The sequence below is a fragment of the Musca autumnalis genome, unplaced genomic scaffold (assembly GCF_047663935.1).
Source record: "Musca autumnalis isolate F117 unplaced genomic scaffold, ASM4766393v1 scaffold_4, whole genome shotgun sequence".
NCBI lineage: Eukaryota > Metazoa > Arthropoda > Insecta > Diptera > Muscidae > Musca > Musca autumnalis.
The window spans coordinates 76,345,579-76,371,395 of record NW_027411977.1 but is presented as its reverse complement, the minus strand read 5'-3'; the positions used below and the strand labels follow the sequence as shown (position 1 = coordinate 76,371,395).

Here is a 25,817-nt window from a genome sequence, read left to right as displayed (position 1 = left end):
TAAGTAATTTTAAAATATGAAAATCTGGAAAAATCTTAAGTTTTACACAAAAAAAAACAAAGAAGGTTCATTAACCTCATCAATTCAATTGAATACGTCTATCGTTCCCACCCAACTACTTTCCCACACACATTTAATAAATTTGTATCTATTTTCTTTCTTGTTCTTCTTCTCCTTGTTGTTGTCCTTTCTTTGTCCCTTAGACCTCCAGCAATGGCACAATCGCAGCAGCTTCATACAACCGAACAGCATCGAGGATTTTACAAATTCAAGTGGCGCCCATTCGGATCGTTATGGTCAGGATTTTAGTTTGTTCAGCGCATATGCAAATAATAAAACATTTATGAATTCGCTGAATAATCAAATGACGAGAGACGAACAGAACTACACCGAACCCAAATATTATTTAGGTAAGCTATACAAATACGCGAGAAAAAAAATAATAAACGTTGGCCCAACGGATGAGTTTGAATGGTGGTAACCACTTGCCACTTTAAGTGCACCCAAAAAGAAACAACAGAAACAGAAACACAAAATATGAATTTCATTCCTGGCACCACCAAATAAATATAAATATTTACATACAAAATTTTGCATTGTTTTCTTTGCTTTCATAACCATGCCACTCACAGGTGATTTAATACCCGGCACTTATTGTTCGCGCATCTTCAGCGATTGTGATAAAAAAGCCTGCCGCCTACAATCGCCCAACTATCCTGGAATATATCCTCGGAATTTAACGTGTTATTTTGCTGTGCGACAGGTAAGTGGAAATTTAATTTTGTATACAAATAATGCTGAAAAACATTCAAATTATTTTATAAGATATGGCCAGTAATGAATACTATATGTACTCAAACACGATTCTAGAGGGGGCATATTTACACGTAACGTACCCAGCAAAACTTTGGAAACACATGAATCGAATAACCCCTTGTCAAGTAAGGTAACCAGGCTACACGGGCTCTTGAAGCAACATTAAATGGAAGGTGCTTACAACTGGGAAGTTTTAACGGATTCTGAAACTACAATGTTCATGGATGAAAAAAAATAAAAAACCGCATTTTAAATTAATCGCGATTCAAGTTAACATTTTTAAAGGTTTTAAAGGAAGTCCTACTAAAAAAGGACTAAAGAAAATGTTGTAGCTATGAAAATTCTCACAAGACTGACCTTTATGATAATTTCATAGGTTTTACCGTTATTGAGACATAGAAGTTCAAATTGGCACAATGCATTGACTGTATCGTCTCCTTATAAAAAAAGGTCATGACTGTAATTTCCCAACTTAAACTTATATATCTCAAAAATGGTACAAACGGGGGATAAAATATGAAAACCAATCTTAAAGAGAATTTTCACAGCTATAAGATGTTCACTAGTCTCATTTCGATATGATTTACCGTTTCAAGCAAATCGTGAAAACGTAAAAAGACCTGAAAATTTGACCTGAACTTCTATATCTCAAACACTGTAAAACCTACGAAAACATCCTAATGGACAAACTTGTAGAGTATTTTCACAGCTACAAAATTTTCTTTAGCCCCATTTCGTAGAACTTGCGGTTTCAAGCAAAATCGTGAAAGCCTAAAATAAACCTAAAAATGTGAACTTTGACCGCGATTTATTTAAAAATAGCTCCAGCGATTTTTTCTTGTTTTTGGATTTTTCTCACCTATGAACATTGTTGTTTCAAAATCCGCAATAACTTCCCAGGTGTAAGCGGTTTTCACTTAAAGTTAGTTAAGGCGCACCATGTATGATATTGTTTTATAAGGTAGCGATAGAGTCATTGCATTGTCCCAATTTGAACTTCTGTATCTCAATCAAATTTCAGAATCCTCAAAAACTTCCCAGGTGTAAACACCTTCCATTTAAAGTTGATTCAAGAGCACCGTGGCTACCTACTGCATTATCAGTATTAACAAGTAAAAAATCATTAAGTTCGGCAGGGACGAACTTTTTATACCCTTCAACATGAAATATTCGGAACCTTTATAAAATATTTTTTTAATTTTTTGGAGCACTCCTAAGAATCTCAAATGTCAAATTACAGCTGGTTCGGTTGGAAATTGTAGATAAAACCCCCAAATAACCGAAAATCGGGAGGTACCTGCATATGGCAAAAATATACTCAGGTGCAAAAACATAGCGGTCTAGCTCAAGTCAAGTCAGCGGACGCTAGAGTCATTCAACAGACAGACAAGCCCAGATCGACTCAGAATTTTATCCTGATCAAGAATATATATACTTTATACTTACTTACTTAGCTGGCCCATTAAAGAACATTTGTTCCATAGAACGAACTAAGAAAAGATCTCCAATTCTCTCTGTTCCGTGCTTCGCTTTTTGGAATACCGCGCCTTGTCATCTCTTCATCCACTTGTTTGCGCCATCTATTCTTTGGCCTGCCAATTCGGCGTGCACCGCCATGTGGCTCGAATTTATACGCCTTTTTAGCGGGTTAATAATCGCTCATTCTTATTATATGGCCTAGTCGCAAACGCAATCGCTGCATCTCGATACGTTTAATTATATTGATGTCGTTGTATAGCAGATACAGCTCGTGGTTCATACGACGTCGATATTCACCGTCAACGCAATTCGGCCCGTAGATCTTTCGAAGAATTTTCCTCTCAAACACACCAAGCACTGCCTTATCTGCTTGCGCAAGTACCCATGCTTCGGGGCCATACATTAGTACGGGTTGTATCAGCGTTTTGTATAGTGTTATTTTTGTTTGACGAGATGTGGCTTTGTTTTTAAATTGCTTACTTAAACCATAGTAGCATCTGTTGGTCTATACAATTCTTCTTCTTATTTCACAACTGATGTTGTTTGTTGTGTTTATGGCAGTGCCGAGGTAGACGAAGTCTTTAACTACCTCAAAATTATAGGTACCAACTTCCACAGTTGGTCCGAGCTCTATGGACGTTTTGCGCGTCGACACCATCAATTTGGTCTTTTCGCCGTTTACCGCCAGACCCACTTTCGCAGATTCTGCTTCAACCTTCCTAAAGGTATCAGTTACTTCCTTTACTAATCGTCCCATGATGTCTATGTCATCAGCATAAGCAAGTTACATTCGGCTATTGGTGTGAATTAGAGTTGTGCCAAAGGAACTATATGGAACTATATCGTTCACTTCGCAGTTCCAATGGCCCACATTTTTTCTTTGAACAAACTGCGTATACTTAACAGCGCACGTTACATATCATGATGTTACTTATACGTTTTGGAACTAGTACAAGGAACTATGAACTAGATTACCCAACTCTAGTGTGAATTGTGCCATTCCTTTTGACATTTGCATCTCGTATTACCTTTTCCAGCAAAATGTTGAATAGGTCACACGAAAGGCTGTCTCCTTGTCTGAAACCTCTTTTGGTACTGAACTGTTCGGAGAGGTTCTTTCCAATTTTAACTGAGGACCTAGTATCAATTAAAGTCATCTTACAAAGCCGGATGAGCTTGGCGGGGATACCAAATTCAGACATTGCATGGAATACTTTTGATCGGAGGTGACTGTCGAATGCTGCTTTATAATCGACAAAAATGTGATATGTGTCGATCTGCATCTCTTGGGTCTTCTCCAGGATTTGCCGCAGGGTAAATATCTGGTCAATGGTGGACTTGCCATGTCTAAAGCAGCATTGGTATGGTCCAATTATTTCGTTGACCATAGGCTTTAGTCGTTCGCACAATATCCCTCACACGATCTTGTAGGCAATCGGGAGTAGACTTATGCCCCTATAGTTAGAGCATACAGTCTTACATCCCTTCTTGTGAACGGGGCACAGGATACTCAGGTTCCAATCGTCGGGTACTCGTTCTTCCTGCCAGAAGGTGCTAACTAGCTGATGAATACACCTTATCAGCGTGTCGCCTCCGGTTTTGAACAGCTCGGCTGGTAAGCCATCGGCCCCTGCTGCCTTATTATTCTTCAGCCGATTTATTGCTGTCTTTACCTCATCTTGGCTGGGCGGTATACATTCAATACCATCTTCTGGGATTGGGACTGTGGTATCTTCGTCGTCTTCGCTGCTATTGGATACCAACAGTTTTGAAAAATGTTCTTTCCATATCCTGAGTACACTATCTGTATCAGTTACCAAATTACCTTGCTGGTCCCTACAGGAGAATGTGCCTGTACCAAAGCCATCAGTTTGATGCTTGACTCTTTGGTAGAATTTTCGGACTTCATTCTGGCTCCTGTACATCTCGATTTTTTCACACTCCCGCTTTTCCGTCTCTCTCTCTTTTTCCTGCGGAAACGACGTTTCTCCTCTCTTCTTTTCTCCCTGTATCTCTCTCGTGCGCTACGCGTTGCTACGGATTGTAATGTAGCCCTATATGCCGCATTTTTATCTTCGGTGGCAGCACGACACTCCTGATCATACCATGGATTCCTTGGTGGAGGTCTCTGGTATCCAAGTATGGATTTTTCGGCTGTTTTCATGGAGTGGGCAATGCTTTGCCTTTGCGCTGATATGTTATCTCGACGAGAAGTGCTTTGATTAAGCAGTTGGGCCAGTTGAGTGGAATATGCTGTGACTGTCTGTTGTGATTGCAGCTTACCGATGTCTAACTTCCGCGTTGTGTCTGTTCGCACTTTGTTTGCTACGTTTAATCTGGTACGTACCTTTGATGCAACAAGGTAGTGGTCCGAGTCTATGTTTGCATCTCGGAACGAGCGCACATCCAACACGCTCGATGAATGTCTTCCATCTATCACAACATGATCAATTTGATTTCTTGTTTTCTGATCTGGAGAGAGCCAGGGCCCTTATGGATGTCCAGATATTTAAATCTGCTGCTGGCAACTACCATATTTTTTGCCGCTGCGAAGTCTATCAGCCCCATGCCATTGACAGATGTTTCATTGTGGAGACTGAATTTTCCGACTGTTGGGCCAAAGATATTTTCCTTTCCAATTTTGGCATTAAAATCGCCTAGAATAATTTTAATGTCATGGCAGGACAACGGTCATATGTTTCTTCTAAGCGCTCATAAAATATATCTTTGGTCTGTTCGTCCTTATCTTCAGTGGGAGCATGAGCGCAAATAAAGCTGATGTTGAAGAATTGTGCTTTTATTCGAATTGTAGCAAGTCTTTCATTCTCGGGTGTGAAGCTGGAAACCAGGTGTTTTAACCTCCGACCAATTACAAATCCGCAACCAAACTCATGCTTTGTGTCATGACAGCTATAATACAGTGCGTCACCTTTAGGTGTTGTTGTGACGCCTTTACCAGTCCATCGTATTTCCTGTATGGCAGTAATATCGGCCTTGTACTTTTCAAGAACGTCTGCCAATACGAATACTGCACCTTCTCTATAAAGTGTGTGAACATTCCAGGTGCAGATTCGCAGATCATGGTCCTTAAAACGTTTGCGGGGGTCGTCAACTTTAGAGGGATTTGTTTTTCTTTTCTTTTGTTTTTATACCCTCAGCCTTTAGGCTATGAAGGGTATATACACTTTTATACGGGCAAAATGTGCCTCATCGAAATAATGGTTTTAGACCCCAAGTATGTTTGGACAAAATGTGTTTCAGACAATTTGGAGTCGATTGAGCAATGTCCGTCCGTCTGTCTGTCTGGCTGGCTGGAGCGCACGATAATTCTCGAAGGGATGAACCGATTCGGTTCAAATTTTGGCTTTCGTAATATTTTGTCCAAACTTAGTTTAAGTTCGTATATGAGCAATATCGGTCCACTCCTTCCGGTACCTCCCCCACAAAAGTTCGAAAATGTTCGGAAAATTTGTACGCACGATAACTCTTGAAGGGTGTAACCGATTTGGTCCATACTTTGCCCATCGTGGAGCGTGTACCAGACTTAGATTAGGTTTTAATATGGACTCAATCGGTCCACTCCGTCGGGTACCTCCCACACAAAATTTTGGAAAAGTTCAGTTTAGGAACATCTTTCGAATCGCTTTGATTTTTGCTTTCGCAACTTGTATTCACTGCCTTCCATACGACGGTATAAGTTTCATCAGGGGCAAGTCCATACTTCCTAAGAAAATAGCCTGAAAGGTGCAAAAAACCTCTATGACACCGTGTGAGGAGGTTGGAGGGCAAAATAACTCTCGAACAGGTCTGCCGATTCGGTCCAAAGTTTGGCCTTAGTAATACTTTGTCCAAACATAGTTTAAGTTCGAAGATAAGTCATATCGGTCCACTCCTTCAGGTACCTCCCCCACAAAAGTTCAAAAATGTTCGGAAAAATTGTGCGTACGATAACTCTTGAAGATAGTGGCCGAATTGGTCCGTACTTTACACATCCTAATATATCTACCAGATATAGATCAGGTTCAAATATGGATGATATTTGTCCACTCCATCCGGTACCTCCCACTCAAAATTTCGGATACATGTTCACTTTAAGACCTGCTTTCGAATCACTTTGATTTTTGTTGAAGCAACTTGCATTGCTGCCTCAATTGCGATGGTAGAAGTTGTTTCAGGGGCAAGTTCATACTTCTTGAGCAAACATCCCTGAAGTTCTAAAAAACCCCTATGGTACCATATGTAGTGGCTGGAGATCCATTCTTTTTAGTATCTCCTCCGCAAAACTTTTGATATTAAATCCCAATCAACATTTTTGTCAGTTCAAACGCCCAAAATTTTTAAAACTCCCTAAATACATGCGTTTTTTGGAAAAAAAATTGTTTCAATATACACAGGCTGAGGGTATATCTCTGTCGGCAAAGCCGATTGATACTTTTTTTACTTGTTTTATAGTAGGCTGCTTTTTCTAGGGGAGGTTTCTAACCCGGCGCCCAATCCAAAGTTTTTAACGTTCTTATGGGTGAACGCTCGGCACATGTTAGCACACTACCTTTAACGGGTGTTAAAGGCAGCTCCCCAGTTGACACCACTGGGAGGTCAGTGTCCACTTGAGATGAGAGAGGGACCAAGATAAATCCTGGACTTTGCCATCCCCTACGTCACTTTTTTTCACAGGCTGAGGTTATATCTCTGTCGGCAAATCTGACTGATACATTTTTGCTTCTTTTATTTAACATTATCTCCAATACTGCAGCTCTTCCTGTACGGCTTTGTTTGTGATGACAGAATATTTATCTGACCTGTTAAACCTTCTTTTAATAAATTTTAATAATATATTATTTATGTTCCTTGTCAATGGTCTTTGTGGCCAATTTGTTGCCTTTGTTGCTTTTGTTGTAATTGTTTTATTATTCTTTTCACTTTAAAAATTCTATTGAAAACGTTTTGCATAAATATTAAATTGAGACTCTTTAAAGTGTCCCATGTGTCCTGTTGCTGAGTTCATTCCCACTAACAGGAGATGTTCCTGTTGCTGTTGTTGCACCTGGTCCTCACACTGATGCCACTGCCAAGATATCCGCTTACAATGGGAGTGAGGCCAACATAAATAACATGCATAGTTTTGCAAATATTTTGCCATTTGTGGTTTAGAGTTTAAAATGTTTCTTTGTTTGCGTTTCCTGGAACCTAGTAGGCCACATTACATACTTCCTACACCCATTCTTGTTATTTAGGCATTGTTCATTGGCAGGTGGGTGGGTTTTGGCGTTAGTGTTTGCTTTCTTTGGTATTATGTGGTGGCAACCGTGGTGGTGGCATGGACAACTTTTTCGGATGGTATTTAACATACCCTTGTGGTTTTTCTATATAAACAAATACCGGAGTTTGTGAGCTACACACCCACACATACACCCATACACATGTACCTATATCCTTCCTTTGGATTTGCACTTTGTTTTGACCTATGTAAACTATTCTTAACCAACTGCCGTTAGGTTAAAACTACCGTTGTGTTTTTGTTTTTTCTCCTGTTTAGCCATTTTTCCCTTGTGGGATAATGGCATTCATTGAAAAGAAACCCTCAAATCTCAACAAACGATACTTATGTTACGGTTAAGAGGATTGCCTTTGAAAAGGTGGTGTTGAGTAAAGCTTAGGATAGACGTTTTTTCTTCGTGTTCCTCATCTTCTTTTTCATTTACAAAATAAATTCATTTAGATATTACGGTTTCAAGTAGCTTCGTAGGCAGGCAGCCTGGTGTATTGTTTCTTTTCTTGGTGGTTTTTGAAAAAAGGCTACGAAACTTCATCTTCTTTTTTGTGTTAAGTTATTGTTGTTGTGAGTGTTTTATTTCACATGGTCTTAAAAAGAAAAAAAACTGGAAAAAGATTTAAATGTGTCAAAGACACAACAAAGACGTTCTAGAAAATTGTGGTTTATCAAACTTTTAACACCCACACAATTCCAGATTAAGCCCAGGGAGCAAAATCAGCATTTGAAGACCAAGGATGTCTCTTTTTTCGAAAAAAAAACATTCGAGGGATTTAATATAATCAGCTGTGGAATGAAACAAACTCAAAGTTGTTATGAGGTTTTGCAGCATTTTTCCCTTTTTGAAAGGTACTTTTTACGCTGATTAAGAGAATGTATTTCATAGGGATGGACAGGGTTGTTAGGTTATTTGACTCGAAAATGAAACCCGTAAGGACTCAGCCCTACTTATGTGAATACCTAACCCGCATAGTAAAAAACGAAAAAAAAACACAAGTTGCTGGCGATCAGGATTGTCATGGAGGAAAGATTCCGATTTGGAACTTCATAATAACCTTCCCCTCATACCTCTCTCAACAGGAGTTGAAAACTTTTCGATTAACTGCGGTGTATGAACTATTTGTGGTTCTCTTTGAGATTTCTTACGCAGGTTGTCCATGGGATCCTGATTTATTGTTTACTAGGGAAAACTCCATATTTGCCGGTAGCAGCGGGTTCTGTCGTACCGTATTGACCCGGAACCACACAACAGCATTGTTCCGGGAAGTGGCTGCCACCTCAGTGTACTTACACATGTTTGTATTTGTTTCGTTTTTCTGTGTTGGGAGCAGCATATCCCGGAATGCTTGCTCCGGATTCTTTTGGTCCTTGCCGGCACGGAGGAAAACCCTGGACCAATATATTTGTCCTCGGTTTGTCACATCCGCATCATCATCCTCATCCAACCTTCGGTGAGATGCAATAGATGTCAGGAGTGGGTGCATCTAAGGGGTTGCTCTGGACTTGTCCACCTGAGGGGCAATGACATAGACTATGTTGCTGCGTGAACACAGCCCCCAGTGAGTCGTCATCTGATTACGAAACTCCCTCGTCGTCGGATTACGAAACTCCGCCGCAGTCCCCTAACAGCAACTGCAGACGCCGCATTCAACACCAGCCGTTGTTGTTCCAATCCATTTTCTTTGCAATTTAATTGCAATGGACTCCGGGGTAAGATCGAGGAAACAGTGGACTTCATGAGACGGAATAATATCAAGGTCGCGACGGTGCAAGAAACCAAGTTCAACAACAACTGCAGGTTACAGCGCTGTAATGCTTAAAACGTGCTAAGGAAGAATCGCACCAGAAGTGGAGGTGGGGAATTAGCTTTCCTATTGCACCAGTCTGTTCAACACAGACCTATCTCACTTGAGCCTGTCTACATACATGGAATGTATGGGGATAGCAGTCAGGTGTGGATCTGCAGAGATAGAGTTGCTGAACGTATATATCCCGCCGATAACTAGCTGTATCTCAGGTTACGAGCCTAACATTACCTTGGAAGGTCATAACCGTCTGGTCTTGGCGGACTTTAATGCGCATCATGATATGTGGCAGTTGGTTCTCGGAAACGACCAGAGGGGTACAGCCCTGGCTAAGCAGATTGAAAGCTCTACCTTTTCCTTGGGCAATGAGCACGTACCTACCAGAATTAGAGGAGAGCATCACAGTTCGCCGGATATAAACATGGTGCCACATGGTGTGACGAATGACGTCACCTGTCAACCCGTCATTTTCCTTGGACCACCCTATATCATCACTTCTGAACGCCGCACATTCGACAATAATGGGAAAGTTGATTGGCCGAGTTTCAGAGTGTTCACCAATCACCGCTTCAGAGAACTGACCAATCCCTCTGATGTTCGGGTAGCAGAAAGAACGTTCCAAGACATCAGGACCACCGCAACCGCTCGCCATATAATCTGCTGGTCGAATACCCGAAGTAAGACCAAACTTCGCATCGGAGGCGACGGGATTAGCAGACGAGCGTGATGAGCTTGCCGAGCCAACTCCAATGACCCCAGTCAAGGAGTTGACACTGGAAGTTAACAGGCTCGTTGGCGAACATAAGCGGAACAAATGGCTAATTCATCTGAAGAGTTGCAACATTGGAGCCAGTATACGTGAATTGTGGGCAGCGATAAGGTCACTCTCGAACCCTGGATAGAGTGAAGATAGGACATCCGTTACGTTTGGCGACGTTACGTTACATGACCCGAAGAGGTGCGCAAGTTGTTTCATTAGGCAGTTTGTCGAGCACCCCGGGAGTGACAGTGCCAAGAAAAGAGTACTACGTCGCATATGATGTGTTCCTGCCGAGAATGAACCACCGCAGCTTACAATGGGTGATGTTGCGAATGTCATCAGGAACGCTAAATCATCCAAAGATGTATGCCCTGATGGAATCTCCATGGTAATGCTGAAACAGCTGGATGAGCCTGGAGTGGAGCCATCCTCATTGTTCCTGAAGTCTGGACAATGGGCAGGGTGGTTCCGCTACTGAAGCCAGGCAAGAATGCCAGCAAAAGTGAAGCGTACAGGCCGATTTCGCTTTTGTCGCCTGTAGCAAAGACTCTTGAGGCCTTATCCTATGCAGTTGCCGATCATCAGCAAGGATTCCGTACGCAGCACAGCACGTCAACGGCGATGCATGCCATCTCCACATACATATATTTGTCGAGGACTCAACCAGGATAGGCCGCGTGATGAACGGTGATGGTGGCGCATGACTTCTCAAAATCCTTTGATACTGTCAGGCACTCCACGCAGTTTGAGGACATTGAGCAGACAATGCTACGGTCAAGTCTGAAACGTTCGATAATCAATTATATGTGTGGACGCCAGTCGTACGTGGAATTCAGGAACAAGAAGTCCGAACCCCGTAGAGTGAAACAGGTAGTTCACCAAGGTGGGTTGATATCTCCGGAACTATTTAACCTCTACCTCTCCCCCTCAAGACGTCATCGAGATCGTAATGTATGCGGATGATTGTACGATCCTGGCATCATCTACCTACCCCCCTGACATCTGTGAGAGACTGAACTCCTATTTAACCGATCTTACCACCTTTTTCCACGCGAGAAATATGCAACTACGGCCACTCTGTTCACCACACGGACGGCGCAGCATAAAAAAAATTGAATGTTGTGGTCGATGGTAGCAGAATTCCGACCACAAACTGTCCCAAAATTCTAGGGGTCACATTTGACACTACGTTTACGTCACACTATGTCGCGAGTTCATATCAACTGTGGCCCAAAATAGAAGGGTTATCGTAGGTGCATCAATTTTGGTACACGTACTTATTGTTGACTTATAATCTCGAGGACAAAAAACTGGGATGTTCGGTCCACGTTTTTATATAGCCCCCATAGAAACGTACCACTCGATTTTGAAAGTTTTAGTCACAATAACCAACCGAAATGATTGGTGTTTAGTCTTCGGCAGAGGTATGAAACATTCCAACAGAGAACTGTGGGTGTAAGTCCACGTTTTGATATAGCGCCTATATAACGGCACCTCTCAATTTTCAGTATTTTGATGATTTTAGCCTCATTGTTACACCGAAATTGCTGAATTTTGGTATTTAGCCTTCGTTGGGGGTATAAAACTTTCTCCTTGCAATTTGTCGGTATATGTCCACGCCTTCATATAGCCCCCAAGGGACGGTACCTCCCGATTTTCGGTATTTTGAAGTTTTTAGCCTCATTATCACACCGAAATGGCTGCAAATTGATATTTAGGCTTCGTTGGGGTATATAACTCTCCACCTGAAATCTGTCAGTGTAGGTCCTCGCCTTCATATAGCCCCCATGGAACGGTTTGTGTTAAGCTATGCGGTTACAGTTTGGTCCCCGGGATTATGTGATACGTAATGCGGAAAGATTCAAACTTGTCAGAATGCCACCCTGAGAACAGCAACAGGGTGCCTCCTCATGTCTTCAGTGTACCATATATATGAAGAGTCACAGATTCTTCCAGTACAGCTTTCGTTGCAGTATTTGATTGGGTGTTGCCGTGAGAGCCATCCTAATCACCATCTGGTGGATAGGATAGACACACCCAGGCACATCATGACGGATATCCCTGCTCTAGAGTAAGAGGTCCAACGTATCGAACCCCTAGATATACAGTCATATCAAGCAGGCTCATATAGCATTCACACGTACGCAGTTGCTAAGGTCATAAGCAAATATAGTGTGTCCTCGGAGTACATCCCCCAGCTATCGCAGTTGAGGAATGTCAGCTGTCACGACAAACCGGAGTAGTTTTGGCTCAACTACGTTCAGGATATTGCAATCGCCTAAATTCTTATTGGGCAGAGATCGAACGCACCGTGCAAAGAATCTGCCCAGCATGCGGCATGGGCCCCCACGACACACTACACCTTTTCAACTGCCCTGCCAAACCAACCCAATCTAACTCCAGTGAACCTGTGGTTACATCCCATCGGCCACTTTCCTGGAACTGGCGATAGACCCAGAGCCAGATTGAGCAGAAGAATAAACACACAAGCATACATGGCATATTTGCCAAGATAAGGATCCGAATTGTCATCCTGGGCTTAACTTGGATTCAAAATTAAAAAAAAAAAAAACATGAATTACAAAATACGTGAATCAAGAAAAGAACCAATTAAAAGTTCCCATCTTACGTTGTCAAATCCAATTTTACCTTTCCACCTTTTTATTTATCTCTTTCTTGGTCATTTTTCTGAAAAGACATAACCAAATTTCAACAAAATTGTGACATCAGAAACGGATTACAAAACAAAAGAGAAATAAAATGTTCTTAATCTAATTTTGCTATAACAATAGGTTTTGAATATGGTCACCAAGGCTGCTAACCACTAAATGAAACAAAAAGAAGAACGCCAAGATGGAACTACTTCAACTTTACCTAAGAGAGAGAGAGACGCAGGCAGTTGCTTTGTTTTTCCATGTCATCCTTCCAGGTGTCTTTTGTTTTATACATTTCCCTATACTGCCACACAATCCCTGTAGAAAAAAGAAATAAAAATACAAGAGACATTCCATTTTTTTTTTTCTTGTAATACAGCAACAACAAAAATGAGCTCATTAAACAAAATACTTAACATTTTTTGTGAATTTCCTCTTTTGTTTTTTTTTTTCTACCCAACTTGGAACTGTTTAACGTTTTCTTCAAGTTTCTTATGAATTTGTTTTGTTTCCTTCTTCCAAAAAAACAGTTCATCTCTTTTTTGTTCTTCAGTTTTTCTTTTGAAAGGTAAATATTAACTTACAAAAACTGTTTTTCATTTTCTTTCGAACTTTGGGACAAAAACAAAGCAAAATTAAGTGTACTTGGGACAATTTTCAATTTGTATGGCTTTAAAAGTAACCCAAGTTATCGCATTAACTGACTTCATTGAAGAGTAGTGTCCTCTGGGAAGAAAACAAAAACAAAATACGCTAAAATATTCCATGAAAACTAAAAATACGAAGTAAGAAATACCAAACAAAGGCAAAATAAATTAGAGAGGACATTAAATTCAATAAGTCACTTGAATAACTCGCTGGCTTATGCTAATTGGGGAAATCTCCAAACACTAATGCCGTAATGAATTTTAATAAAATTGAATGGGAATTTTCGGTAGTTCTGCAGTGAAATATAAAACCATGGAAAAATCTGTTTTTTTAAAGGATGAATAGGGATGAATATGGTGACGTAGGGGATGGAAGATACCAAGGAACGGTCCTGACCGGCTTTAACATGGCAAAGCCCAGGATTTATGTTGGTCCCTCTTTCATCTCAAGTGGACACTGATCTCCCCGTGGTGTCACCTGGGAAACTGCCTTTAACACCCGTTAAAGGTAGTGAGCTAACATGTGCCGCGCGTTCACACATAAGAACGTTAAAAACTTGGGTTTGGGCGTAGGGTTAGTAACCCTCCCCTAGAAAAAACAGCATACTATGAAAAAACGAAAGAAAAGAAAAACAAACCCCTCTAAAGTTGACGACCCCCGCAAACGTTTTAAGGACCATGATCTGCGAATCTGCACCTGGAATGTTCGCACTCGTTATAGGGAAGGTGCAGTTTACGCATTCGCAGATGTACTTAAAAAGTACAAGGCCGACATTACTGCCATACAGGAAATACGATGGAACGGGAAAGGCGTCACAACAACACCTAAATGTGACGCACTGTATTATAGCTGCCATGACTCAAGGCATGAGTTTGGTTGAGGATTTGTAGTTGGTCGGAGGTTGAAACATCTGGTCTCCAGCTTCACCCCAGTGAATGAAAGACTCGCTGCAATTCGATTAAAAGCTAAATTCTTTAACATCAGCTTTATTTGCGCTCATGCTCCCAATGAAGACAAGGACGAACAGACCAAAGATATAATTTACGACCTCTTAGAACAAACTTATGACCGTTGCCCCGCCCATGACATTAAAATTATACTAGGCGATTTTAATGCCAAAATTGGAAAGGAGAATATCTTTGACCCAACAGTCGCGAAATTCAGTCTCCACAGTGAAACATCTGACAATGGTATGAGGCTGATAGACTTTGCAGCTGCAAAAAACATGGTAGTTAGCAGTACCAGATTTAATCATCTCGATATACATAAGGGCATCTGGCTGTCTCCAGATCAAAGAACAAGTAATCAAATTGATCATGTTGTGATAGATGGAAGACATTCATCGAGCGTGTTGGATGTACGATCGTTCCGAAGTGCAAACATAGACTCGGACCACTACCTTCTGCAGCAAAGGTGCGCACCCGCTTAAACGTAGCAAACAAAGTACGAACAGACACAACACGAAAGTTAGACATCGGTAAGCTGCAATCACAACAGATAGCCACAGCATATTCCACTCATCTAGCCCAATTGCTTAATCAAAGCACTCCTCATCCCGATAACATATCAGCGCAATGGCAAATCATTGCCCACTCCAGGCAAACAGCAACAAAATCCATACTTGGACACCAGAGACCTCCACCAAGGAATACATGGTATGATCAGGAGTGTCGTGCTGCTACCGAAGAGAAAAATGCGGCATATAGGGCTACTTTACAATCAGTAGCAACGCGTAGCGCACGAGAGAGGTATCGGGAGAAAAGGAGAGAGGAGAAACGTCTTTTCCGCAGGAAAAAGAGAGAGTTGGAAAAGAGGGAGTGTGCACAAATCGAGATGTACAGGAGACAGAATGAAGTCTGAAAATTCTACCAAAGAGTGAAACATCAAACTGATGGCTTTGGAACTGGCACATCCTCCTGTAGAGACCAACAAGGTAATCTGGTAACTGATACAGATAGTGTGCTAAGGGTATGGAAAGAGCATTTTTCCAAACTGTTGGTATCCAATAGTAGCAAAGTCGACGAAGATACCACAGATCCAATCCCAGAAGATGGTATTGAATGTATACCACCCGGCCAAGATGAGGTAAAGACAGCAATAAACCGGCTGAAGGATAATAAGGCAGCAGGAGCTGATGGCCTACCAGCCGAGCTGTTTAAACCGGAGGCGACACGCTGTTAAGATGTATGCATCAGCTAGTTAGCTCCCTCTGGCAGGAAGAACGCGTACCCGACGATTGGAACCTGAACATCCTTTGTCCCGTCCATAAGAAAGGAGATAAGACTTTATACTCCAACTATAGGGCATAAGTCTTCTCCCTATCGCCTTCAAGATAGTGTCAGGGATATTGTGCGAACGACTAAAGCCTATGGTCAACGAAATAATTGGACCATACCAAAGCGGCTTTAGACCTGGCAAGTCCAACATGGACCAGATATTTACCCTGCGGCCAATCCTGGAGAAGACCCAAGAGATGCAGATCGACACCTACCACCTTTTTGTAGATTATGAAGCAGCCTTCGACAGCCCACTACGTTCAAAGGTATCCCAAGCCATGTCTGAATTTGGTATCCCCGCAAAGCTCATTCGGCTTTGTAAAATGACTCTAACTGACACATCCTGCTAGAAAAGGTTATACGAGAGGCAAACGTCAAAAGAAGTGGTACAATCTACACCAATAGCCACATGTTACTTGCTTATGCTGATGATATAGACATCATGGGACTATCAGTAAAATAATTAACCGATACCTTTATGAAGGTTGAAGGAGAATCTGCTAAAGTGGGTCTGGAGGTAAACGGCGAGAAGACCAAGCTGATGGTGCGCAATGCGTCCATTGAGATTGGACCAACTGTTGAAGTTGGTTCCTATAATTTTGAGGTAGTAAAAGACTTCGTATACCTCGGCACCGCCGTAAACACAACAAACGACATCAGTTGTGAAATAAAAAGAAGAATTGTATTGGCCAACAGATGCTACTTTGGTTTAAGTAAACAGTTTAAAAACAAAGCCACATCTCGTCAAACAAAAATAACTCTCTACAAAACACTGATGTATGGTTCCGAAGCCTGGATACTTGCGCAAGCAGATAAGGCAGTGCTTGGCGTGTTTGAAAGAAAAATTCTTCGAAAGATCTACGGACCGATGTGCGATGACGGTAAATATCGACGTCGTATGAACCACGAGCTGTATCTGCCATACAACGACATCAATATAGTTAAACGTATCGAGATGCAGCGATTGCGTTGGGTAGGCCATATAATAAGAATGAACCCGCTAAAAAGTCGTATAAATTCGAGCCACATGGCGCTGCACGCAGAATTGGCAGGCCAAAGAATATATGGCGCAAACTAGTGAAAGATGACATTCGCGGTATTCCAAAAAGCGAAGCACTAAACAGAGAGAATTGGAGATCTTTTCTTAGTTCGGTCTATGGAACAAATGTTCTGTAATGGGCCAGCTAAGTAAGTAAGGGATGAATAGCTTAATATTCACCTGTAATGTGTAAGCGTTTACTATTCGCAGAGTCAAATATCCTGAAGTTGACCTCAAATATGTTTTTATTATATAACAAGTAAAAACGTATCAGTCGGCTTTGCCGAGAGAGATATACCCCCAGAGTATGTGAATTGAAACTTTCATCTACGGAGATAGATCGAATGTATTTAGGGTCTCTTCAGAATTTTTTGCCGTTTATGGATATTTAAACTTGTCGACAAAAAGTTTTGATTAGGATTTAAATTCAGAAGTTTTACGGAGGAGGGAATGGACCGACATAGTGCATTACGGAAGTGGATCTTATTTTGAGAGTCATATGTTTTTGATAGACATCACGTCCACTAGTCATTTCAGTGGGTCATCGTATAACTTTTGGACCAGTATGCCAGGAAGCATAGACTTATCCACGGAAACCATAATATCGCTGTAAACAGGACCACAACGAACAGCATCGGTATACATTTCCAAAGGATCTTCGAACAGACCTTAAACTTCACTTAGACACAAATGTTGAACTTTTGTGGGGGAGGTTCCCTAAGGAGAGGACCGATATGGACCATTTTAGAAGTTAAACTAAATTTGGACAAAATATTAGGAGATCCAAAGTTTGGACCAAATTGGTTGGCCCGTTCAAGGGATATCGTGCATACCATTGTAGTGACATTTTTTTCAAATATTGGGTTGAAGTACCGGATGTTGCGGACCGGTTGTGCTCATCTACGAACTGAAACTAAATTTGGACAAATTATGACGAAGGCCAACATTTTGGACCAAATCGGTTGATCAGTTCGAGAGTTATCGTGCTCTCCAGCCACTACATATGGTTTTTACATCTTTCGGGCTGTTTTTTAAAGAAGAATTGACTTGCCCCTGAAAAAAAGTTTCCAGTCGTAATTGAGGCAGCTAATGCAAGTGGCTTTAATACGTCTTAAAGTGAACTTATCCAACATTTTGTGTGGGAGGTACCCAAAGGAGTGGAAAAATACAGTCCATATGCGAACCTGATCTATGTTTATCTGATAGATATATTAAGATGTGTAAAATATGGACTAAATCGGTTACTCCCTTCAAGAATTATTGTGTGCACAAATTTTTCGAACAGTTTTTAACGTTTGGTGGGGAGGTACCTGAAGGAATGGACCGATATGGCTTATCTTCGAACTTAAACCAAGTTTGGACAAAATATTACTAGGGCCAAATTTTGGACCGAATCGGCAGATCCGTTCGAGAGTTATCTTGCGCTCCAACCACTTCACACGGTGTCATGGTTTTTTTGCAACTTTCAGGCTATTTTCTCAAGAAGTATGGACTTGCCCCTGATGAAACTTGTACCGTCGTATCGGGGGCAGTAAATAAAAGTTGTTACAACAAAAAACAAAGCGATTCGTGGGAAGGTCTTAAACTGAACCTTTCCAAAATTTTGTGTGGGAGATACCCAAAGAAGTGGACCGATTGAGTCCATATTCAAATCTCATCTAAGTCTCGTAGAAATTCCACGATGTGCAAAGTATGGACCAAATCGGTTACTCTCTTCAAACGTTATCGTGCGCAAAACTTGTCCGAATGTTTTCGAAGTTGAAGGAGGAACCACAAGGAGTGGACCTATATGCGAACTAAAACTTCGTCCTAATAAGACAACAATTAATTAAAACAAGTAAGAACGGAGTTAAGTTCGCCCAGGCCGAACTTGTTATACCCTCCACCACACATTGCAGTAAAATTGAACAATTAGTTTCCTTTCGTTTATGAAGAAGAATACCAGATTTCAGCATTTTCGATAAAACAATGTGACTAACCTTCAAAATACCGAAGTTCGGGAGTTACCATTCTACGCAGCTATATCACAACGTCGATCTATACCGAAAAATTTCTGGCGGAAAGAAGACTAAATACCAAATGTCCGATATATCTGTAAGATAAAACCTAAACCTTCAAAATACCGAAAATCAAGAGGTACGCTTTTATGGGAGATATAGGAAGACGTGGACCTATACTGATAATTATCTTCTGGAATATTTTATAACCCCATGGAAGACTAAATAAAAAATTTCTGTAATTTCGGTGGGGTATTGACGTCACAATCTTCAGAATAACGAAAATCGGGAGGTACCGTTCTATGGGATCTATATCGAAACGTGTACCTATACCGACGAATTTCAATAGGAAAGGTTTTTACTCCAACGTAGACTAAATACCAAATTTCAGCCATTTCAATGAGTTATTGTGGCCACAACCTTCAAAATACCGTAAATCGGAAGGTACCGTTCTATGGGGACTATATGAAGGCGTGGACCTATACCGACAAATTAAGAAGTGGAATAAATTTCTGGGCGAAAATTGTATACCCCCAACAAATACTAAATACCAAATTTCAGCCATTTCGATGGGTTATTGTGGCCACAACTTTCAAAATACCGAAAATCGGGAGGTACCTTTCTATGGGGGGCTACATGAAGGCGTGGACATGTACCGACAGATTTCTGGGGGAAAATGTATACTCCCAACTAAGTACAAAATTTCAGCCATTTCGGTGTGATAATGAGGCTAAAACCTTTAAAATACGGTAATCGAGAGGTACCGTTATATGGGGGCTATATTAAGGCGTGGACCTGTACCGACAAACTTCTGGGGGAAAGTTTTATACCCACAACGAAGACTAAATACCAACTTTCAGCCATTTCGGTGGGTTATTTTTGGCACAACCTTCAAAATACCGTAAATCGTGAGGTTCCGTTCTATGGGGGCTATATGAAGGCGTGGACCTGGACCGACAAATTTCTGGGGAAAAGTTTAGTATAACCCCAATTAAGACTAAGTACAAAATTTCAGCCATTTCGGTGTGATAATAAAGCTAAAACCTTCAAAATACCAGAAATCTGGAGGTACCGTACTATGAGGGCTATATGAAGACGTGGACCAATACCGACAAATTTCTGGTGGAAAGTTTTATACCCCCAAGGAAGACCTAATACCAAATTTCAGCCCTTTCGGAGAGATATTGAGGCCACAACGTTCAAAATACCAAAAATCCGGAGGTACCGTTCTATGGGGGCTATATGAAGACGTGGACCTATACCGAGAAATTTCAGGTGGAAAGTTTTATACCCTCAACGAAGACTAAATACCAAATTTCAGTCATTTCGGTGGGATATTCAGGCTACAACTTTCAAAATACCGAAAATCGGGAGGAACCGTTCTATGGGGGCTATATGAAGACGGACAAATTTCAGGTGTAAAGTTTCATACCCCTAACGAAGACTTAATACCATATTTCAGCCAATTTGGTGGGATTTTTAGACCAAAATTTTTTGTATATATTTTTGCATATGCTAATTTTATGCAAATATGTAAAAATATGTCAAAATATGCACGATATGCAAAATATGCAAAAATTTCTTGGCCTAATTCGTTTTATTTTGTGATAAAACGAGTTTCTGTCTAATCAGATTTTCTCTACAACCCTCCTAACCATATATGCATTTGCATAGGATTCCGCTGTCTACTGATGAGCTAACTTAAATCACCAGCGAAACGATCTTAGCATATTGGTTTGGTGTGCGGGACTTCGCTAAAATTCACTTTTCAATACAAACTCCTTAGGTCATGTTAGCTCCATTTATTCAATTAATTAAAAATTACCTGAAAAATGACCATAAGCAAGTAACATGTGAATATTGGTGTAGATTGTGCCATTTCTTTTGACGTTTGCCTCTCGTAAAACCTTTTCAAGCAGGATGTTGAAGAGATCACACGAAAGGCTGCCTTCTTGTCTGAAACCTCTTTTGGTACCAAACTCTTCGGAGAGGTTATTTCCTATTTTAACTGTGGACCTCGTGTCAGTTAAAGTCATTTTACAAAACCGGATGAGCTTTGCGGTGATACCAAATTCAGACATGGCTTGGAATACCTTTGAACGCAGCGGGCTGTCGAAGGCTGCTTTATAATTGACAAAAGGTGATAGGTGTCGATCTGCATCTCTTGGGTCTTCTCCAGGATTTGCCGCAGGGTAAATGTCTGGTCAATGGTGGACTTGCCAGGTCTAAAGCCGCATTGGTATGGTCCAATTATATCGTTGACCATAGGCTTTAGTCGTTCGCACAACATCCCTGGCACGATCTTGTAGGCAATAGGGAGTAGACTTATGCCCCTATAGTTAGAGCATACAGTCTTATCTCCCTTCTTGTGGACGGGGCACAGAATACTCAGGTTCCAATCGTCGGGTACTCGTTCTTCCTGCCAGATGGTGCTAACTAGCTGATGAATACACCTTATCAGCGTGTCGCCTCCGGTTTTGAACAGCTCGGCTGGTAAGCCATCGGCTCCTGCTACCTTATTATTCTTCAGCCGATTTATTGCTGTCTTTACCTTATATTGGCTGGGTGGTATACATTCAATACCATCTTCTGTGATTGGGACTGTGGTATCTTCGTCGTCTTCGCTTCTATTGGATACCAACAGTTTGGAAGTTCTTTCCATATCCTGAGTACACTTTCTGTATCAGTTACCAAATTATCTTGCCGGTCTCTACAGGAGGATGTGCCTGTACCAAAGCCATCAGTTTGATGCTTGACTCTTTTGTAGAATTTTCGGACTTCATTCTGGCTCCTGTACATCTCGATTTTTTCACACTCCCGCTTTTCCATCTCTCTCTTTTTCCTGCGGAAAAGATGTTTCTCCTCTCTCCTTTTTTCTTTGTATCTCTCTCGTGCGCTACGCGTTGCTACGGATTGTAAAGTAGCCCTATCTGCCGCATTTTTCTCTTCGGTGGCAGCACGACACTCCTGATCATACCATGGATTCCTTGGTAGAGGTCTCTGGTATCCAAGTATGGATTTTGCGGCTGTTTGCCTGGAGTGGGCAATGATTTGCCATTGCGCTGATATGTTATCGGGATGAGGAGTGCTTTGATTAAGCAATTGGGCTAGATGAGTGGAATATGCTGTGGCTATCTGTTGTGATTGCAGCTTACCGATGTCTAACTTTCGTGTTGTGTCTGTTCGTACTTTGTTTGCTACGTTTAAGCGGGTGCGCACCTTTGCTGCAGAAGGTAGTGGTCAGAATCAATGTTTGCGCCACGGAACGATCGTACATCCAACACGCTCGATGAATGTCTTCCATCCATCACAACATGATCAATTTGATTTCTTGTTTTCTGATTTGGAGACAGCCAGGTGCCCTTATGAATACCGAGATGATTAAATCTGGTACTGCTAACTACCATGTTTTTTGCAGCTGCAAAGTCTATCAGCCTCATACTATTGTTGATGTTTCACTGTGGAGACTTAATTTCCCGACTATTGGGCCAAAAATATTCTCCTTTCCAATTTTGGCATTAAATCGCCTAGAATGATTTTAATGTCATGGACAGGGCAACGGTCATATGTTTCTTCTAAGCGCTCGTAAAATATATCTTTGGTCTGTTCGTCCTTTTCTTCAGTGGGAGCATGAGCGCAAATAAAGCTGATGTTGAAGAATTTAGCTTTTATTCAAATTGCAGCAAGTCTTTCATTCACTGGGGTGAAGCTTGATACCAGATGTTTTAGCCTCCGACTAACTACGAATCCGCAACCAAACTCATGCTTTACGTCATGGCAGCTATAATACAGTGCGTCACCTTTAGGTGTTGTTGTGACGTCTTTCCCAATCCATCGTATTTCCTGTATGGCAGTAATATCGGCCTTGTACTTTTTAAGTGCGTCTGCCAATGCGAAGACTGCACCTTCTCTATAAAGAGTGCGAACATTCCAGGGGCAGATTCGCAGATCATGGTCCTTAAAACGTTTGCGGGGTTCGTCAACTTTTGAGGGATTTGTTTTTCTTTTCTTTTGTTTTTTTCATAGTAGGCTGCTTTTTCTAGGGGAGGGTTACTAACCCGACGCCCAAACCCAAGTTTTTAACGTTCTTATGGGTGACCGCGCGGCACATGTTAGCTCACTACCTTTAACGGGTGTTAAAGGCAGTTCCCCAGGTGAAACCACGGGGAGGTCAGTGTCCACTTGAGATGAAAGAGGGACCAACATAAATCCTGGGCATTGCCATGTTAAAACCGGTCAGGACCGTTCCTTGTTATCTTCCATCCCCTACGTCACCCATAGTCACAAAAATATCTGAAAAGATATATAAATGTTTGGCTAATAAGCAGCATCAACACATCAAAAAATAATGGAAATCGAAAACCACTTTTTGATTTCATTCAGAAATCCCCATACATATGTTCCTAACTTCCTTCCTTCCTTGCGATTTCGATACACCGTTCACTCTTTGTAAAGGAAATATATCATGCAATCGACCTCATCGAACACAGCTTTATTCACATATTTTTATATTATAAAAAACACATACACACCTAACTGAAATATGTACATCTGTATATAGCAAACAACCAAACTACGAACTTTAGGAAAAAAAGAAACAAAAATAACTTTCACGACATGATTGTGAAACTTCAGCTAATTTAAAGTTTGATTTGTGTCACATTACTGGTGATGAAGAAAATAAAAACAAACTCTGCGACAAAAACAAATCTATCCTAACAAAGATATTGGCAAAAGTAACAAGCAAAAGGAAATCACCGATGACACAATAATACTAACATAACAAAGGACTGTAACAGCAACAACAGCTACAACAAAAACATGTCACAAATGAACAAAGCAATAACATGGAGCTAAAGCAAATCCTGTGCAATACTAATGAAGAAGATATTGGAAATAACATTCCTGTTAAGCTAAATTAAAGGGAACACCAACAAATGCTTCCTTCCATCGAACCGAAAGGGAATTGGAAAATATGTTATTGAAGGCAATGATGAAAATGATGCTTTAAAAAATTACTACTGTTTCGATTAACATATAGTCTTTACGGATCAAATAATATAGAAAGATTTACAGTAGAAAATAAAATAACTTAAATGTATTCGAATTTACTGTTTACGTCTTGCGTGTCGATACCATAATTTTGGCCTTATTGCAACTTTGACAGGCTCTTTTTATACCCTTATTCTGATGGCTGTCTCTTGAAATCAGGATGCAACTCGCAATATTTAAGATAGAGCTTTATATTTTGGCACGGGAGTTGCTATTACTCCTAGGATGTTTGGTATTGATTCCGATTTTCGATATTTTGCAGGTTTTACTCACATTATCATACCGAAATACTTGAAACTTATCATTTAGTTTTCTTTGGCACCAAAAAAGCTTTCCCCCAGAAATTTGTCAGTATAGGTCCAGGTTTTCATATAGCCACCATATAACGGTACATCTCCATTTTCGGTATTTTGACGTTTTACGCCATATTATTTCACCCATAGAACGATACCTCCCAATTTTCGGTATTTGGAAGGGTTTAGTCACATTATCTCACCGAAATGGCTGACATTTGGTATTTAGTATTTCCTGTGGTAAAAAAAAAAACTTTACTTTGGAAATTTGTCCATATAGATTTTAGCCACGTAATCTCACCGAAATAGCTGACGTTTGGTATTAAGTATTTTTTGGGGCTACAAAACTTTCCCCACAGACATCTCCCACTATAGGTCCATGTTTTTATATATCCCAATAGCATGTACCTATTCTTTATTCTCACCTCTTGGTGCTTAAATTAACATGTGGATATTTTCGTGATGTGGTGTTATTCGTCTCCGCTGGGTAGATTCTTAATGCGGGCCCACAAGCAATTATTTCCAGGTAGAAGTGTGAGTCTGTTCGATAGAGCTCGATACGCAGCATTAGTCGGGTTGACGATACTCGGCTTGGTGTAGTTGGGTTGAAGCTACTCGGCTATAGTAGGCGAGCTGATAGTACTCGGAGACAAAGTCCGATTGATGATACTCGGTTGTAGTAGTCGGGCTGATGGTACTCGGCGGCGAAATCGGAGTGAAATCCGCTATAGTAGGCATGCTTATAATACTGGGCGGTGTAGTCGTGAGATAATCGGCGGAGTATTTAGGCGATGATACTCGACCTGTAGTAGTCGGGTTAAAGCGAACCGCTTCAGTAGGCATGTTGATGATACTCGGCGTCATAGTCACATTGATAAAACTCGACTTGTAGTAGTCGTCCTGATAATACTCGGCGTTGTAATTGGTTTGAAGCGACTTGGATATGGTAGATGTATTGATGATATTCGGCGGCATATTCAGAGTGATGATACTCGACTTGTAGTGGTCAGGGTTGATGTTATTCGGCTTGGTGTAATCGAGTTGAAGATACTCGAGTGCTGATAATACTCGGCGTGAAGTAGGTTTAAATCCGCATGGCCATACTAGTATTGCTGCGGATACTCGGCGGTGTAATCGGATTGAAGCGACTCGTCGTTGTAACTCCATCATTCCACCCATTCTGGAGTTGGAAACTGAAATACATATTCCGGGAGCAGCGTGAAGTCATCTAAAGGCATTTCTTAATACTTCGGAAAAAAGTTCCATTTATTTATATGGACATAACAATAAATAAAATTTCACAGCTTGAGACAGGCTGAGGTTTGAACCTTGGTCCTCGCCAACAAACAGACAATATTGCCGACCTCTTAGCGTTTTAAGCCTCTACCAATCTTCCGGAAAAAAGACCTCATACATGACAGAATTCATTAAGTAAAAAGGCATTTTAGTATTTAAATCTCCAACAATATTTTAATATCAAGACCAGGGCAGCGATCGTATCCTCCCTAGGCGCTCGTAGAATTTATCATTAATCTGTTAATCGTTCTTTCATTATACCCTCAGCATTTATGCATACGGGCAAAATGTGCCTCATCGAAATAATGGTTTTAGACCCCAAGTATATTTGGACAAAATGTGTTTCAGACAATTTGGAGTTGATTTAGCCATGTCCGTCTGTCTGTCTGGCTGGAACGCACGATAACTTTTGAACGGATCAACCGACTCG

General features: G+C 41.0%; 1 protein-coding gene across 2 annotated transcripts in view; it reads left to right on the top strand.

Moving 5' to 3' along the window:
* LOC141403615 (uncharacterized) overlaps positions 1-25,817 on the top strand; it is a 622,248-nt gene that overhangs the window by 490,267 nt on the left and 106,164 nt on the right. For both annotated transcript variants that reach the window (XM_073986301.1, XM_073986300.1), the window contains exons 8-9: positions 204-410; positions 633-763. In XM_073986301.1, the coding sequence (XP_073842402.1) occupies positions 204-410; positions 633-763 (338 nt within the window). The remainder of the gene's footprint in view (positions 1-203; positions 411-632; positions 764-25,817) is intronic.